Source organism: Podarcis pityusensis, assembly GCF_964106645.2.
Source record: "Podarcis pityusensis genome assembly, chromosome: 11".
Taxonomy (NCBI): Eukaryota; Metazoa; Chordata; class Lepidosauria; order Squamata; family Lacertidae; genus Podarcis; species Podarcis pityusensis.
Window position 1 is genome coordinate 920,323 of NC_138036.1, and position 16,222 is coordinate 936,544.

Sequence of the window (16,222 nt, forward strand, 5' to 3'; positions counted from 1 at the left end):
TCATTAAAACTTCTGCATTATACACGGGTGAGGCTGTCCCAAACATGTAAGGAAGACAATCCCAATTGTCGGAGGGGAGGCTAAGTCAAAGGTATATATTTCCATATGTGGTGGTGGAGTGCCATTGTCAAAGCCTTCTGGAATGCTGTCTGCTAAGAAATAAGCTTGATACACAACAAAACAATGGAAATGTCCCCTGCACTAGCACTCCTTGGGCTTAGGATCCTGTCTGCTCATGACTGTCCTAAAGATGACCCCCTTAGCCGTTCTACTGACTGCTGCTCATCTGGAGATAGCCAGATGTTGGAAAACCAGCGTTGGGCCAAAGATTGATTCTTGGTATAACAGAGCCCGGCCAATAGTATTGGCTGAGAAACTAACATGCCAGGTGAGAGCCGCAAAGGGCAAACACAATCCACATCCCTTTTATAACACATGTCAAATGTTTATTGAGTACTGTACTTAAATTGTTCAGACTGTGGCAGGATTCCACCCAGGACTCATGGGGAAATGTGGCGTGATCTCTTAGAGCAATCAAATGATACTTTAACACACGGCATGATAAAAGTCTGTACCTGTTGTTTACTGTTGCAACAATTGTTTTCTCAAAAGTTATCTTCTCTACCATGAAAATAAATAAAAACAGTATTAAAAAAACCTAGGCCCCAGTGTTACAGAAATTGCCCATGCACCACTTGCAACCAAGGGAAGATGCCTGGGTGCCAGGATGGTGCCTGACGTCTCCCCCTGGGGGTCCTTGGATCTGGACCGCTCTCACCCACTAGCAACACAACCTGTCAAATTCTATCCGCGATATTCTGTCTGTACCATCAGAATGAATTTCAGGAACCAGATAGCGGTGTCGAAAAAGACGACTTTAGAGCCGCCCGGCCCCCAAATGCCAAGTAGCCATTCTGTTTTGGCGACTGTAACCCTGGTTCAAGGAGCCATTTGGCACCTCGCTTATATATCAGAGTTTCTAACACTGGATGAGAGAGAGGCCTTAGGTGAGGGGTCAGCCTGATGGACAGCTGCTTCTGAGTTGAGTGGAACATCCACCCTGAGGAGACCAGCGACAGCCAAAAGGAGGAGCCTCGCAGCTCAGATAGGAAGAGCGGGTTGAGGGTCTGGGAGCAAAATGGAGGGCTGAGTCTGAGCCAGGAAAGGCAGGCGCTGCGGGAAGACAGACTAAACCGGGGTCTCCTTCCAGTCATGAGGGGAGATCTTCCAGAAAAAGAAGACTTCCAAGACCCCCTGTGTCATGGTCCAGTCTACGGGCAACTGAAGCACTGGCTGAGGACGTCGGGACCGGGGGCAAGATGGCAGGGTGGGAGCAGGAACAAGAGTCCAGAAGCCAGGGGTCCGAGGGTAAGGAACCAAGGAGTCACGAAGTCAAGGGTCTGAGGGTCGAAAAGCAAGGAGTCACGAAGTCAAGGGTCCGAGGGGCGAGAGCAGGGAGTCAAAAAGCCGAGGTCCGAGGATGAGGAAGCAAGAAGCCAAATGCAGCAAGGCAGGAAACATGTTGCTGTGGCAAAGAGCTGAAGGGAAATGCTGACCTTATATCCCTTCCCAGCTCTTGCCACCAGGTGCAGCGAGTTACCAATCAGCCTCACCTGTGTGGCCACACCTTGCCTCTCCAGAACAAACTTAGGAAGGCCCCAGTCCTGCGAAGCCCTACTGGTCACAGGGCCCAGCTCCTGCACGCACTCCTGGGTCCATTAGAGTAACGGGAAGACCTCAGGGAGGGGCACTGCTAAGAGGGTGGGGAACTGAGGACAAATGGCCCTCGCTTAGGAAGCCATGTATGAAGCTGTGTCGAAAGCATTTCACTGCCACACCTGTTGCAACTAAGTAAGGGAATGAAAGTGAAGTAACAGAAACGGAGTGAAGCATTTCAGCCCCGATTCTCCCAGAAACTCTAGTCAGGCTCCTCTTGAACCCAGGCGCAAAGAACTAGACCCTCACCAGGTGAGCACAACCTGTCCCTATTTGTCATCAAATTTCATGGGAAATGTATTGCACACTTGGTTACAGTGTCACCATTTAAACAACCTGTTTAAATCAGATAAAAAAATGGGTTTTGTGAGTCAAACACCTCAACAAGACAGAGACCTGCCAGACACTACTCTTAAAGTCATGTCAAAAATGCACAAGATGCTCTCAGAATGGCAAACAAAAGATGAACAAGTGAAATCCTCCAGGACACCTTGGGCAATAGGACGTATTATAGAAATGTCGGCACAGGAGCAACTGTGGAATGCAGATTTGAAATTGACAGCATGTTATGGGTTAAAGGGAAATTATTTGAACATGATTTATAGATGGTATTTGACACCTAATAGATGAGCAAAAATGTATAAATCTGAATCGAATATGTGCTGGAAATGTAAAGAGAAAGAAGGTACCTTTTTCCATATGTGGTGGACATGTAAGAAGGTAAACGTCTACTGGGAAATGATATTATGAGCTGAAAAAAATGTTTAAGGTTAATTTTTCTTAAAAAACAGAGGCCTTTCTTTTGGGGACAATGGGATTAGAGATGCCTAAACAGTATAAAAGTTTATTTATGTCTGCGACCATGGCAAGCTGTGTGATGTTAGCACCAAGATGAAAAGAAGACAACTTCCCGACCAAAGAAGAATGGCAACAAAAACTACTAGAATACGCAGACATGGCAAAACTTACCGGAAGAATAAGAAACTAAGACGATAGAGTCTTTAATATAGAGCGGCAATCATTTATTGTATGTTTACAAAATAATTGTAAACAGATCAAATCATTTGCAGGATTCATGTAAACATGTGCAGTGACATAATAAATATTGATTATATGGGATAATAATAATAATAACAACAACAATAATTTATTTGTATCCCGCCCATCTGGCTGGGCTTACCATATAACACTAGATTTTTTTTACTAAAAAATAATGTTAAAAGGGGGGGTAGTCTTATACATGGGTGCAATCGCCCCCCATTTTCTTAATTTTAAGTCCCCCAAAATAGTGGGCGTCTTATAGACAGGGAAAATACGGTAATTTGGAAATGCAGAAAAAATGATATCAACATTAGAAACAGCAGAAAGAGGAGGAGGGAGGTCAAAATAAGATATTGGAATTTGTAGTGAAAAATCTTTTTTCTTTTGTTGATTTGCTGTAAAATTATTTTTTTTAAAAAAATAAGGAAATGTATTGCACGAAGAGCAGATGGTACTGGGGAAAGAAGGAGGCCGTTGGGACTGGCTGGTCCTTCAGTTGGTTCTGTCTTGACTGTGAGGGTGACAAGAGCTATGGGGCCTGGACGCTGCCCGGAGGCGTTTTTAAATAGCACCCTGCCCTTCAAATGCTGCCAGCCGGACAAGTGAAGATTCACATGCAACTCTTTGCATAAAACATATCTTTTCATCACAAACAGCTAACACAACCCTCCAGCCATGGGGTATAGCCAGAGTTTCTGCAGAGTGAAAACAGGAAGACTGTTGGTGCCTGGTGGGCCGTGTCAGTGACCAAAACATGTTGCCCCCCCCCCCATGTCACTCTTCTTTGATTACTCCCTTGCATCCGCTCTTGTCCAATATTAAAAGTATTCTACAGACACTGTAGTTTAAAACTGAACTCTCTTTTTAAAGGTAAAACTCCCCAAGCACTGGTAGCGCATAAATATGCATGACGCTCATGAACATTTATGTCAAAACCCAGTTATCGCTAACAAAATTAATGGCCATTTCCAAAATCAACACCCTGCAGCCGCGTCTTCTCTCTCCCTTGGGTTTATTTCAGAATGGTCCACCCATGGTGGGCTCCAACACTGCCCCCCTTCAACCTCTAATGGTGGCAATGAGGCAAAAACAAAGACACCGTTAAATCTTCTATTCTGGAAGAAAGGAAGAGGAGAAGGATGTGGAAAGACAATTATTACTTTTATACCAATAGCAAACTTGTTCTCCATGGGCTGGATCTTATGCAGCCAAAACAGCACCATCAATAGACGAGAAGGAGGCAGTGTCAGGGGAACCTCGGGGTTGGCCCAAGTACAGTGGTACCTCTAGTTGCAAACGGGATCCGTTCCGGAGGCCCGTTCGCAACCTGAAAAGAACACAACCCACGTCTGTGCACACGCAGGTCGCGATTCGCCGCTTCTGCGCATGCGCGTGATGTCATTTTGTGCATCTGCGCATGCGTGAGTGGCGAAACCCGGAAGTAACCCTTTCCAGTACTTCCGAGTAGCCGCAGGACGCAACCTGAAAATGAGCAACCTGAAGCAAACGTAACATGAGGTATGACTGTACAAAAAATATTTAAGGGGAAAACATGTGGTGTTTGGGTGTCCCAAAACCCCCCGAAATGGGGTGGGGGAATGGTGTAGTTGGATACCAAATAGGACACTGAACACTTGGTTGGAAATCATGTAGAATTCTCCCACAGGGAAGCATAGAACTGCTCTTTGCAGCGGATGTGGAAGGAGTTGCTCAAGCTGTGGGACTCTTGGAAGAATGAGGGACCGATGGTCTGTTTGGGCTGGATTTGGTTGGGAGGGGGACTATCACAGGTGCCCGATTTGTCTTGGTGGAGGTGTTTATATAGGGCACTGTCTTTCATGTATGGTTTGGGTTAAGTTTCATCTTGATCTTTTAGACGTAGATATAGTCACGGTAGCTATATAGTTGTTCCCATGAGTTTGTTTTTAAGGAGTTTCACTTATGTTTGTAGTCCACATGATAAATGACACCATTAATACATGTTATTGTGGTTTATGTTCTTAGCTGTAGTTCTGATGTTTTATTAGTTATGGTTTCTTATTATGATTGATAGTTATTTCATGTTTGTTTATTTTATTTAACTATTTGCTAAAAGAAAAACATCATTCCTCTGGTGTTTGCTATAAGGATTTGGGCTGAGTTAGGTTCACCCTGCCCTGGGAATCCTGGAGTGGGAGGCAGTATTTTGGGGGTGGGCGTAAGTTGTGCAATTTCCTTCCCCCCGAGGTCCATCGGGCACCTTCACTGTTGGAGACCTGTCCCGGGGGGGGGGGGTTCTGGGCACCTGAGTTCAGAAAACTGGAACCAAGCCTTTGCAATGTAAAAACTACAGCTTGTGCATCAGGTTCCTTTATTCCTATTCTTTTGGAGGTGTTTCTTCTTGTTTACCACCCTTCGTAAATCACTTTGTGCATGCAGCATTTTTTATTCTGCTCAATGACTGGAGGTGGTCCACAAGAAACAGTGTATTGTAACCTAGAAAGCTAAACAGCAGATTTTGAAGAAAAGGTTCTGCCTAAACTCTGAAACAAAGCAAGGCTCAAGAACTCCTGCAGACACTATCCAGCCCCCGCCCCCCGCAAAAGCAAGCTACCCCTGGTAAGGCCTCACATATCCTTGATGTTTCCACGCATTGAGACTGTGCAAGGCAAATAAGAAAGCAACAAGTCATAACCTTGAAAACAAAGAAGGCCCTCTTCAGTTAAAGAAGCACCTTTCTCCCCGCCCGCCCCCCAGGTTAACAGAGCAGAGGTTCAGGCATGGGGGAGGCAGGAGGGCTGTCTAGCTAAAGCTACATGTGAATGGCTGTAGTTGAGTTCAGAGTTAGATAATCACTGATTTCAGCAAAGCATCTGCTCCTCTTAAAACGGCACTGCTCAGAAATATGCAGATAGATGCTGAGAGTGCTTATTTTTATAGTGCTTTGGCCAAATCCCATTCCACTCAGCACTGCCGTGGCAGAGGGAATCTGTAGGCTTCTCTCACACACACAGTGGCAGATGCAAGTTGGCAAGCGCAACAATGAAAATATTGAACACTCAAACAAGGAAGCAGGTGAAAAGAAACCATGTGCATTTTGCTTTTCTGCTCACTGGCGGTTTTCCAGTGGCCGAAAAGTTCAAGCTGTGCAGAATAAGCACGACATATGCCCATCCGCTGCTTTGTCAACGGACAGGCTCATTATACACTGAGATAGGTGGAGTATTGGTCTGACACTGTATAAGGAAGCTCCCTATGTTCCAAAGTAACAAAACCACCAGAAATCAGCGGCGCACTGTGAAGAAAGGTCCCCCAATTTAGCCAGCCACTTCATATGCAGAATTTCCAGACCCACAGCTGACCTAAAAGCAGCTCACCAGCAAGGCTGCCACGCCCAGCATCTACACACCTGTCTGACCCGTCTCCACAAGCTCCCCACATAAAAGTGGAGAAGGCAATACAATGGCAGCACGTTCTCTTCCCCTACTTCAGCGCATCATTTGGACAATCGAGGAACAATAAGGCTTCAGCAAGCGCATGATGTAGCCTTGGCACACAAAAATCATGCAGACTCACATGGGATTTGTGACTTTTAAGGATACTGGTATTCTTAGGTGACGTGTTTGGTTTTTCTCCACCGACTCCCACGTTACAGCAACCAAGAGCTTAAAGTATGAGGAGCCTGTGGCCCTCTTGATGGAGTGGGCTGACAACATCCATCATCACTGGCCCCACTGGCTGAGTCTGATGTGAGTGGGAGTCTAAAATAAGCCCTCCCCCCTTCTTGCCTTATAGACTAATAAGTTCAGCCCAGCATCCTTTCACGGACTAAGGTCCAATTCATCGGATGTGTGACGTCGTATCCTGAGTCGTGGGTACGCGCATACATTTGTACAGACCTACATATCTACAGAACTGCCACATGGAGGATGGAGCAAGCTTGTTTTCTGCTGCTCCGGAGTGCAGGACCCAAGTCAATGGATTCCAGTTGCAAGAAAGGAGATTCCAACTAAATATTGGGAATAACTTTCTGGCAGTTAATAGCTTTTTGGCAATGGAATGGACTTTCTCAGAAGCAGCCTCACATGCTGTAGTTCCTGGCCAAAAACAACAAGGGGGGGGGAGCTGTCTTAGGCACCTGACTTGCCCTTTGTTACCAAAATACAGGTAAGAGGAGGGCTGTTTCCGTGTTGCTGCCCTGGTGTGTAAGCATCTGACATCACCAGATTAAGGAGCTCCTCATTTCACTTCCTTGTACTGCTATAAGAGCGTTGACCACTAAAATGAAACTTGTACCTGACCCCAGAGAGCCCTTTAGTCATCGCAGGACCAAGCGCCTTGGCTGCTTCTAACTTGCCTTAAGTCTCCCTCTGCCACCTTCTACAAGTTCTTTTCTTAAAAGTTGATCTAAATACTTTTGGGAGCTCTTTGAACCCATGGCTTTATTACTGCAGGCACTAGAGGAAAGAGGAGTCAAGGGGTCTATTGGACTCACAGCTTTAAGCATAGCTGTCAACTTTTCCCTTTTCTTGCGAGGAATCCTGTGCGGAATAAGGGAATTTCCCTTTAGAAAAAGGAAAAATTGACCGCGGGAGCAAACTCCCCAGGGTCTGACCCCGTCTCCCTCCTCCCCACACCCCCCCGGGGGGGCCACATTTCTTTGCCCCAGCAACAGCTGGCAGGAGAAAGCGGCGCCCCTTGGTCCAGAAGGCAGCCCCGGCCACCCGGGGGGGGGGGCTCCAGGCCGGGGGGGCGGAGGAGGAGAGGCGGGGGCGCTGGGGGTCCGGGAGGCGGGGGGGGGGGCGAGAGAGACGCCGAAGCAGCACCACCAACAACAACATCAAGCGACAAACAACCCCCCCCCGCCCGCATTAACCCTTTGGCTGCCGACCCCGCAGAAGCCAGGGCAGGGGGCGCCTTCTTGGGCGGGGGGGGGGGCGTCGGCACAGCTGCCCACTTTTCCCTTTTCTCGCGAGGCATCCTATTCCCTTAGGAAAGGGGGCAGGTTGACAGCTCCGGCGCCGGCGGGAGCCTATTATTACTGGTTCTCCCCGAGGCTTCCCCGGCCCCCTCGCCCCCCCCCCCGCCCGGGCGGGCCCGACTCACCTCGGACGCAGAGGAGGGACATGGCTGGGGCGGGCCGGGCTCGGGGCGTCCTCCTCCTCCTCCGGGGCGCCGCCGCCGCCGCCTCCTCCTCCTCCTCCGGCGTGGCGGGGGCCTCTGCTGCTGCGGGGGGGCGGTGCCGCGCGGCGCCCGGCCTCTCGTCCTCCTCATGCCCCCCGCCCGCCCGCCAGGCCCAGGCCGGGACTCGAACCCGCGGCGCGGGAGAGCGGCGGAGAGCGGCGGGCGGCCCCCCGGGAGGCGCGCCGGAGACCCCGTCGCGAAGGGCGACGCCGCCGCCGCCACGCAGCCAATCGCCGCGCCCGGGAGGGGCGGGGCCAGGCCGGACAGAGGCCGCACCTGCCGAGGCCACGCCCCTCGGCGCACCTGCCCGGCCGGGAGGGAGAAAGGCGCTCTGCCCGCGCCCCGGAGCCCCCTTGCCCCGGGGAAGAGGCCGGGAGGCGAGGCCGCAGGGCCAAAGGCGCGCAGCGTGGGCCTTGTGGTCTGATCATTAACAATCATGTCACGCTCCGCTTTCTTTTCTTTTTATAAATGCTTTATTAATTTGCCAGTAAAAAACAAGCCACACCAACAATCCGTGATCAAAACTAGTAAAAATAATGAATAATAATAAAAAATTAATTTTTATTTCTATCCCGCCCACCCCGGCCAGAGCCGGGCTCAGGGCACCAAACACCAGTAAAATTACAATAAAAACATAATAGGGGGAAAAACACTAATTTAATATACAGGTTAAAATACAATTTAAAATGCAGCCTCATTTTTAAAAGAAATAAAGACACAACAAAAAAGACGAAAAATAAAAAAACACTAAAAAACCAAATATTTTTCCAACTCACAAACTCATTTCAGGACTGCAAACCATATTTTAAATAATCCGTACCCAAAGTTCCTGGAAAGAAGGAACAGAAAGAATGTGAAAACTAGGAAAGTATCAGTACAAAGGTAATTTTTTTCCACTTTCCCCATTCGCCTTGTTGCTGCTCCTCCCTGGGGAAGCAGGATGGAGTCGCCCCCCCATCTGCACCCGCTGGCAGGACAGCAGACCTTGGGGTGGGTCAGGGAAGTGAAAGGGAGGCAGGAAAAGTTATTTTTCTGCTAATCAGTGGGTGGGAGGGGTCTCTGGATTATTTGAGCGTAGTTAAGGGTATGCGCTATCATTCATACCGTGGGTGTGTTGTTTGTGACACGGTTTCCCTAAGTTTTAGGTATTATATGACAATAGTAATGATCATCCCTTTTCCCCTTATGGTGTTATGTGTGTGTATGTGTGTTTTTATATACATGCAAGTTGTTTGGAGACTTTTGGGTGACAAGCAACTAGAAGGTTTAAAAAATCATTATCTTTATCATCATCATCTAATTTAATGTATTTTTAATCTCTTGTTGGAAGCTGCCCAGAGTGGCTGGGGAAACCCAGCCAGATGGGCGGGGTATAAGTGATAAATTATTATTATTATTATTATTATTATTATTATTATTAATTATTATTATTATTGTCATCCATGGCCTTCTTAGTGCATGTGTGGCCGTCCTTGGAGTGAAGCAGCCGGGGCCAGGACATTCAGCCCTGGGCTTCCCTCTTCCCCTGACCAGTCTTGCTGCTGCTGCATCGCCTTTGCTTGAGCAGGAGGGAGCTGCCCACCTGTTCCTGTTTGCCCTTTCCCTGCCGTTTGCTTTGCGCCACCTGTGCCTGGAAAGGCAAATAAGAGGCAGCCCAGTTAAACAACACCAGACGCAGAAGAGATGACTCAGCCTTCAGCCGCTGCGTGTGAACCTGGCGGCCAAGGGCGGCTGCCAAGCCACACGCCACCCGGGGCTGGCTCTGCCTCGCAGCCACCCTCCCAGATGGGCAGAAGAAGCAAAGTGAGACAAACACCCCGACCTCTGAGGGTGGAGGGACCAGGTGCGCAGCCTGGGAGTCATTTTGGACTCACAGCTGTCCATGGAGGCGCAGGTTAATTCTGTGTCCAGGGCAGCGGTCTCCCAGCTCCATCTGGTACGCAGGATGAGACCCTACCTGCCCACAGACTGTCTGGCCAGAGTGGTGCATGCTCTAGTTATCTCTCACTTGGACTACTGCAATGCGCTCTATGTGGGGCTACCTTTGAAGGTGACTCGGAAACTACAACTAATCCAGAATGCGGCAGCTAGACTGGGGACTCGGAGTGGCCGCTGGCCTGAGACCGGTCCTGAGAGATCTGCATTGGCTCCCAGTACGTTTCCGACCACAATTCAAAGTGTTGGTGCTGACCTTGAAAGCCCTAAACGGCCTCGGTCCAGTATACCTGAAGGAGCGTCTCCACCCCCATCGTTCTGTCCGGACACTGAGGTCCAGCGCCGAGGGCCTTCTGGCAGTTCCCTCCCTGCGAGAAGTGAGGTTACAGGGAACGAGGCAGAGGGTCTTCTCGGTGGTGGCGCCCACCCTGTGGAACGCCCTCCCACCAGATGTGAAGAAAATAAGCAGCTATCTTCTCTTTAAAATACATCTGAAGGCCGCCCTGTTTAGGGAAGTTTTTAACATTTAATGCTGTATTGTTTTTAACACTTGATTGGAAGCCACCCAGAGTGGCGGATGGGGAAGCTCAGCCAGATGGGTGGGGTATAAATAATAAATTATTATTATTATTATTATTATTATTATTATTATTATTATTAGGGGGAGCTGGGAATATTGCATTTGGGGGAGGGGGCTGCCTTGGAAAGTGGCCTGGAAATTCACTGAGTTCAGAATAGGGAGTTCAGGGACTGGACAATGTGAGGACATCAAGAAGGGTTCATTATCTTCACCGGCTCCTCCTCCTCCTTTCCAGGCCCAATTCAAAGTCCTGGCCTGGACCTTGAAGGTCCTTCACAGCTTGAATCAGGCCACCTGAAGAATAACCCCCTCCCCATGGTTTCCTACCTCCCCAAAGGCCCTTCTGCAGGTGTTTCCACAGGAGAAAAGGTCTCCTCCGTGGTAGCCCCCTGGCTATGGAAGGTCCTTCCCAGAGAAGCTCACGGTGCCAAGCAAAGGCTCTTCCTGGAATTTTCTCAGCCTTTTCAATCTCATGGCGTCTAGTTCTGTTTTAGTCTGACGGTTTTCCAGTATTGGTTTGGGGCTGTTGTGTTTTTCACTGTTGTTTTTAAAAGTCTCCCAAAAGGTTTATGTAGCAAGCAACCCAGGTGCCTTTTTGTTATAAAGTGGTTCATCAAGGCTGCAAGTAAATCGTCTCCTTCTGCTTCCTCCCTGCTCCGTTCCCTGTAAATACTTCTTTGGGTGCTTCTGATTCTTGGCTCCTGTGAATTCTGCCTGCACATGCCGGCTGCTCTCTGGCTGGGAAGCCATTCCTCTGAGATGGAGAGAGCCTTCTTTGCCCTGCCAGGGCCAGAACGAACTCAGCCTTAGTGAGAAGGCCTCCTCCCAGGAAGGACCCAAGGCTGCTCTGGCGAAGATGCACTGAGTGGCAGGTTTGGGGTGGTCTGCTGCTGGATGTGACACACTGTGCCGCATTTGCACTTGACTAAATGAAATAAAAAGAATTGCACTCCAGCTATCATTTCCTGAAGCACTAGATGGATTAGCCAGCTCACTGTGGCAAAATCTCACACCTATAAGGGCCCAAAGATTTGTCGCCATCTGGTCCAACCCCCTGCAATGCAAAAACCTTTTTGTCCAATGTGGGACTCGAACCCACAACCCTGAGATTAAGAGTCTCCTACTGTACTAACTGAGGGATGCGGGTGGCGCTGTAGGTTAAACCACAGAGCCTAGGGCTTGCCGATCAGAAGGTCGGCAGTTCGAATCCCCGCGACGGGGTGAGCTCCCATTGCTGGGTCCCTGCTCCTGCCAACCTAGCAGTTCAAAAGCACATCAAGTGCAAGTAGATAAATAGGTACCGCTCCGGCGGGAAGGTAAAAGGCGTTCCGTGCGCTGCTCTGGTTCGCCAGAAGCGGCTTAGTCATGCTGGCCACATGACCTGGAAGCTGTACGCCAGCTTCCTCGGGCAAAAAAGCGAGATGAGTGCCGCAACCCTAGAATCGTCCGCAACTGGACCTAGTGGTCAAGGGTCCCTTTACCTTTACTGTACTAACTGAGCTATCCAGCTACATGTCTTTGAAAGCCCCTCTGAATGGGCCCAATAGCAAAACAGCTGAGTGGGCTCCTGCTCTCTGCGGGAGCCAGTAGATTATTGAATGGCGCCTTGCTTTGCACTAGCGCTTCAGAGCCTGTGTAGCCTGGCAGGGGCTGGCACTTCCAGCAGATGCCCTGCTGGGAGAAGGGCCTGGCATTGTTTGGCCATTGCCTGGCAACAGGGTGGAGGCTGAGCTCCTGGAGTGCCGTCAGCACAACAGAGAAACTCGATGGCAGGCTGATGTCACCCCAGTCCGCAGCGACACACCATGTTTTCATAACAGGGCAATTCTGCAGACGTGGCTCTTGCTCAGAGACAGGGTTGGCTTGTTCTTAATTTTATTTTATTTAACTGAGAACACTTACACCTTGCCCTTCCAGTGTCAAACCCAAGCCCAGGGTGCTTTGTATAAAAAAAATTAGAATTGCCAAAAAAACCCAGTGAAATTTATAAAATATTAGCAGTAATGGAGGATCAAGAAGAGCAATTAAAAGAGGTGTGGGAAAAGGAGACAACAGGGCAGACAAAGAGTCTAAGCTGGGGAAAACATGGGAGAAGCACACTTTGAAAATGTCCATAAGAATAAAATAAAATTATTATAAATTAGTTTGGAGATTAAATCAAATAAACAAGGGATATTTGGTGTTATGTTGGAGGGGATGCCAGGAAACCGGGAATTATATTCACATGTGGTGGGGGTGTAAATATGAACTTTTTGGGGGCAAAAGGTGTGTAAGGAGATAACAGAAATCACTAGGTTAAAGCTGACCGAAAATCCAGAGGTAGCATTATTATCAATTTATGATGGGGTGGAAGGTTTGCAGGCTGTGAAGGACTTGCTCACAAATTGATTGACAGCTGCACAAGTTATTATAGCGAGGAAGCGGAAGGGGCAAGCAGAATATAAAATGGAAGAATGGTATAAAGAGGTGTGGGATATAGCTATTAACGATAAATTAACAAGTGCCATTAAGGTAAGACAGGGAATACGCAGGAGAAATGATTTTGAGGAGATATGGAAGGTATTTGTAGAATTTGTACTGTTAAAACGGAAAGGGGTCAAACCATCTCAAGAGGTATTGACATTATGGGAGGCTGGACTGTTACAATGGAATGGTCTTGGAGGGTGGGGTTTATTTATTTTTTATTATTACTTTGTCAAAATAAAAAGTAAAAAATCAAGTACACATTGTAAAAAAAATGCAAGAAATCATTCTGAAATTGAACATCATCTCATGAGGCAATAAAACCTGAAGATGGACATAGAAAATAGGAGCAACTAAGGCAAGGGGTCAGCCCACTGAAAAGTGCCAGCCAGCCAAATGCCCATGCAGGGAAGGGCCAAGGGCCAAATTTCTAGCATAAGTGGGCACTGGAAGTTTGGTTCGACCTGCCGTGAAATGGCAGGGCTGAAAGTGGCAGGAGGAGTGGCAGTGATTCCCCAGTCCCACCTGGCAGGAGAGCTGACTGCCCAGACCTGGTGAACTTCTGGAGCTTCTGTTTTGTCAGAAGAAAAATCACGCAGGAGCAGGAGGCAATGGCAAGGGGTCATCCCTGTCCCCTGGCTGCCTGTGGACCCTGGAGTGAGTCTCACCAGACCAGAGGTGCTAGAGGAAGAAGCGGCTCTCTCCGGAGTCAGCGGTGAATGGGCTGTCAGGGTGCACACCCACAAGGCACATTTGTGTGTGTCCGCCTCTTGGCAGATGGAGAGGATGGGCAGCTGAGAGTCTCCCTGGCGCCACCCTTCATTGTGCCCCTTCTGCTGTAAGGACCATTATTTAAAAGGGGGAAGGGCAGGAGATCTGGGTCACGGCTTCCTCCCCGCAACAGTGCCCAGCAAAGGAAACTGGGGGGCTGGGAATCCTTTAAGAATCCTTTACCCTGCATGTAAGTGGTCCCCTTGGCTTTACCTCTCAGCCCATATGGGACCAGCATGGGTGGCCGGGCCTGGTGAACATTTCATATTCCTTACCCCTACTGTTGTGATTCATGGGTTCCAACTTAACTTTATTTTGATTTTTAATGTGATTTTGAACTGTATTTTAACCAATTGGTTGTTTTTGTGTTTTTAATGTATTACAGTGGTACCTCTGGATACGAAGGGGATCTGTTCCGGAGCCCAGTTCGCATCCTGAAGCAAACGCAACCCACACCTGCGCATCTGTGCGGGTCGCGATTTGCCGCTTCTGTGCATGCACACGACATCATTTTGACTGTCTGCACATGTGCGATCGGCGAAACCCGGAAGTAACGTGTTCTGTTACTTCCAGGTCGCCGGGGGACGCAACCTGAAAACGCTCAACCTGAAGCAACTTCAACCCGAGGTATGACTGTATATATTTGGTGTTAGCCGCTCTGAGCCCGGTCTTGGCCGGGGAGGGTGGGGTATAAATAAAATTTTTTATTCTTATTCTTATTAAGAGAAGGGCCTCTGCTGTGCTCTGCTGGGGAAGCTGGTTTCTGGAGAAACAAAGGAGTCGGGTTTGGCATGGAAGGCAGCGGTCCGTTTCCTGCTCCGTGTTTCTCATCCTTCTGCTTGCTTTGAGGACTTCCCAGCATAGCCAAGCAGGCTGCCCCCATTTCCTCCTGCTGAGCGGAAAGGAAGCCAGGATCCCACAGCCACAGCAGCTGGGAAGGCGCCTTTGACCCGCCGGCTGATCGGCCAACCAAGATAGTCACCAGGGGAGCAGCAAAGAGGCAAGGCGAGCCCATAGAAGCTGGAAAGGCTGCTGGTCCAGCGCAAAGTCCAGGTGCTTTGATCTGACCCCTCTCCCTGCAGCGGCGAGAGGCCTGTTGCTGCCACCGCCAGAGGGGCTTCTTTCGGTTCTCCTAAACCCTCAAGGTCACCTGCTTGCTTCCATAAGCACATCGGCCTTGAGAGCAAGGCTGCAGGCTGCGTTCTCTCAAGCCACGCTGGCTAAGCGGCAGAACGCCTGAGTCTCCTTTTAAATAGCACTGTCCACTTGGAGACGGCTCTGTCAAGAAAGTCAAGCCGGCCAAGTGGGCCAGCTGGCAATTCTGGGGGCAGAAGACACTTTAGAAAGAAGGGGGGGGGGGGGAGTTGAGAACACAAATAAGAACCTGGCAAGGAATGCAGTAAATTGGATCCCTCTGCCATCTGCTGTTAAAGATTGGCATTGCGGTCTAGATTTAGGTCTTTGCAGGCCATAGCCTGTGATCATTCCAAGTTTTAGCATTGTTGTCTTGACATATATTGGGGTTTTTTATGTTAACCAAACTCCCAAGTTTTTTCAATTGTCAGCCTGCTGATTAACTGCAATTCTTTTTTTTTGCCTGCATCCATTTTTTAAAACCTTAAGTTTTATTTCGATTTATTTGAAACCCTGCTACTTCTGCATTATTTTCTAATTTCTTCCAACACCCCTTTCCTCTATGGGCGTCACTACATCATCAGCAAAGGCCTTTAATTTAATTTTTCATTTTTATATTGTAATTTTCTGAAAATCTTAATAAATATCTTATAAAATTTTTTTTAATTTATAGCTCTGTTGGCCCACCTGCATCCCATTTATTCTGGATTTATTTATTTTTTATTCTTCTTGCCAGCATCTCTAGAGCAGTGATAGGGGAAACCCGTATCTTGTACCCTCCAATATTTTACAGTGGTGCCTCGCAAGACGAAATTAATTCGTTCCGCAAGTCTCTTCGTCTTGCGAGTTTTTTCGTCTTGCGATGCACGGTTTCCCATAGGAATGCATTGAAAATCAATTAATGCATTCCTAGGGAAACCGCCTTCAGACCAGGTCCGGGGACAGTCTGTCCCCGGACCTCTTCTGAAGGCTGGGGGGGGGGGACAAGGGCTTTTCTTCCCACCCCCAGCATTTTAAAAAACCCCGGGGACAGCGGAGGACTTCTCCGCTGTCCGGGCGATCTTAAAATGCTGGCGGGCGGCATTTTAAAATCGCCCCGGGACAGCGGAGGACTTCTCCGCTGTCCGGGGCGATTTTAAAAGCCCCTGGGAAGGTGGGCAGGGGGGACAAAGACTTTCGCCCCCCGCCCGCCTTCAGAAGATGTTCCCGCCCCCCGCCCCGCTTCGGAGCAGCGTTCCGAAGCGGGGCGGCTGGGGCAGGTGTTCCCGCCCCCCGCCCCGCTTCGGAGCACCGGGAGAAGCGATCTCCCCGCAGCCCCTTGCTTCAAAAGAGGTCCGGGGGCAGCGGGGAAGAAGCGCTGCGCTTCCCGCTGCCCCCGGACCTCTTTTGAAGCAAGGGGCTGCGGGGAGATCGCTGTCC

The 16,222-nt window shown here is 49.1% G+C and overlaps 2 protein-coding genes across 14 annotated transcripts in view; one reads left to right on the forward strand and one right to left on the reverse strand.

The window, feature by feature from the left end:
• UNC13B (unc-13 homolog B) overlaps positions 1 to 8,058 on the reverse strand; it is a gene marked incomplete at its 3' end in the record, with an annotated part of 166,138 nt that extends 158,080 nt beyond the window's left edge. For 8 of the 13 annotated variants that reach the window (XM_080973344.1, XM_080973351.1, XM_080973348.1 and 5 more), the window contains exon 1: positions 7,843 to 8,058. In XM_080973344.1, the coding sequence (XP_080829470.1) occupies positions 7,843 to 7,864 (22 nt within the window). In that variant the 5' untranslated portion in view covers positions 7,865 to 8,058. The remainder of the gene's footprint in view (positions 1 to 7,842) is intronic. The other 5 variants (XM_080973345.1, XM_080973347.1, XM_080973349.1 and 2 more) reach the window with 4 other exon arrangements.
• The window catches only part of PIGO (phosphatidylinositol glycan anchor biosynthesis class O), a 126,266-nt gene that overhangs the window by 20,606 nt on the left and 89,438 nt on the right, over positions 1 to 16,222 (forward strand). The gene's annotated exons all lie outside the window — the stretch shown is intronic.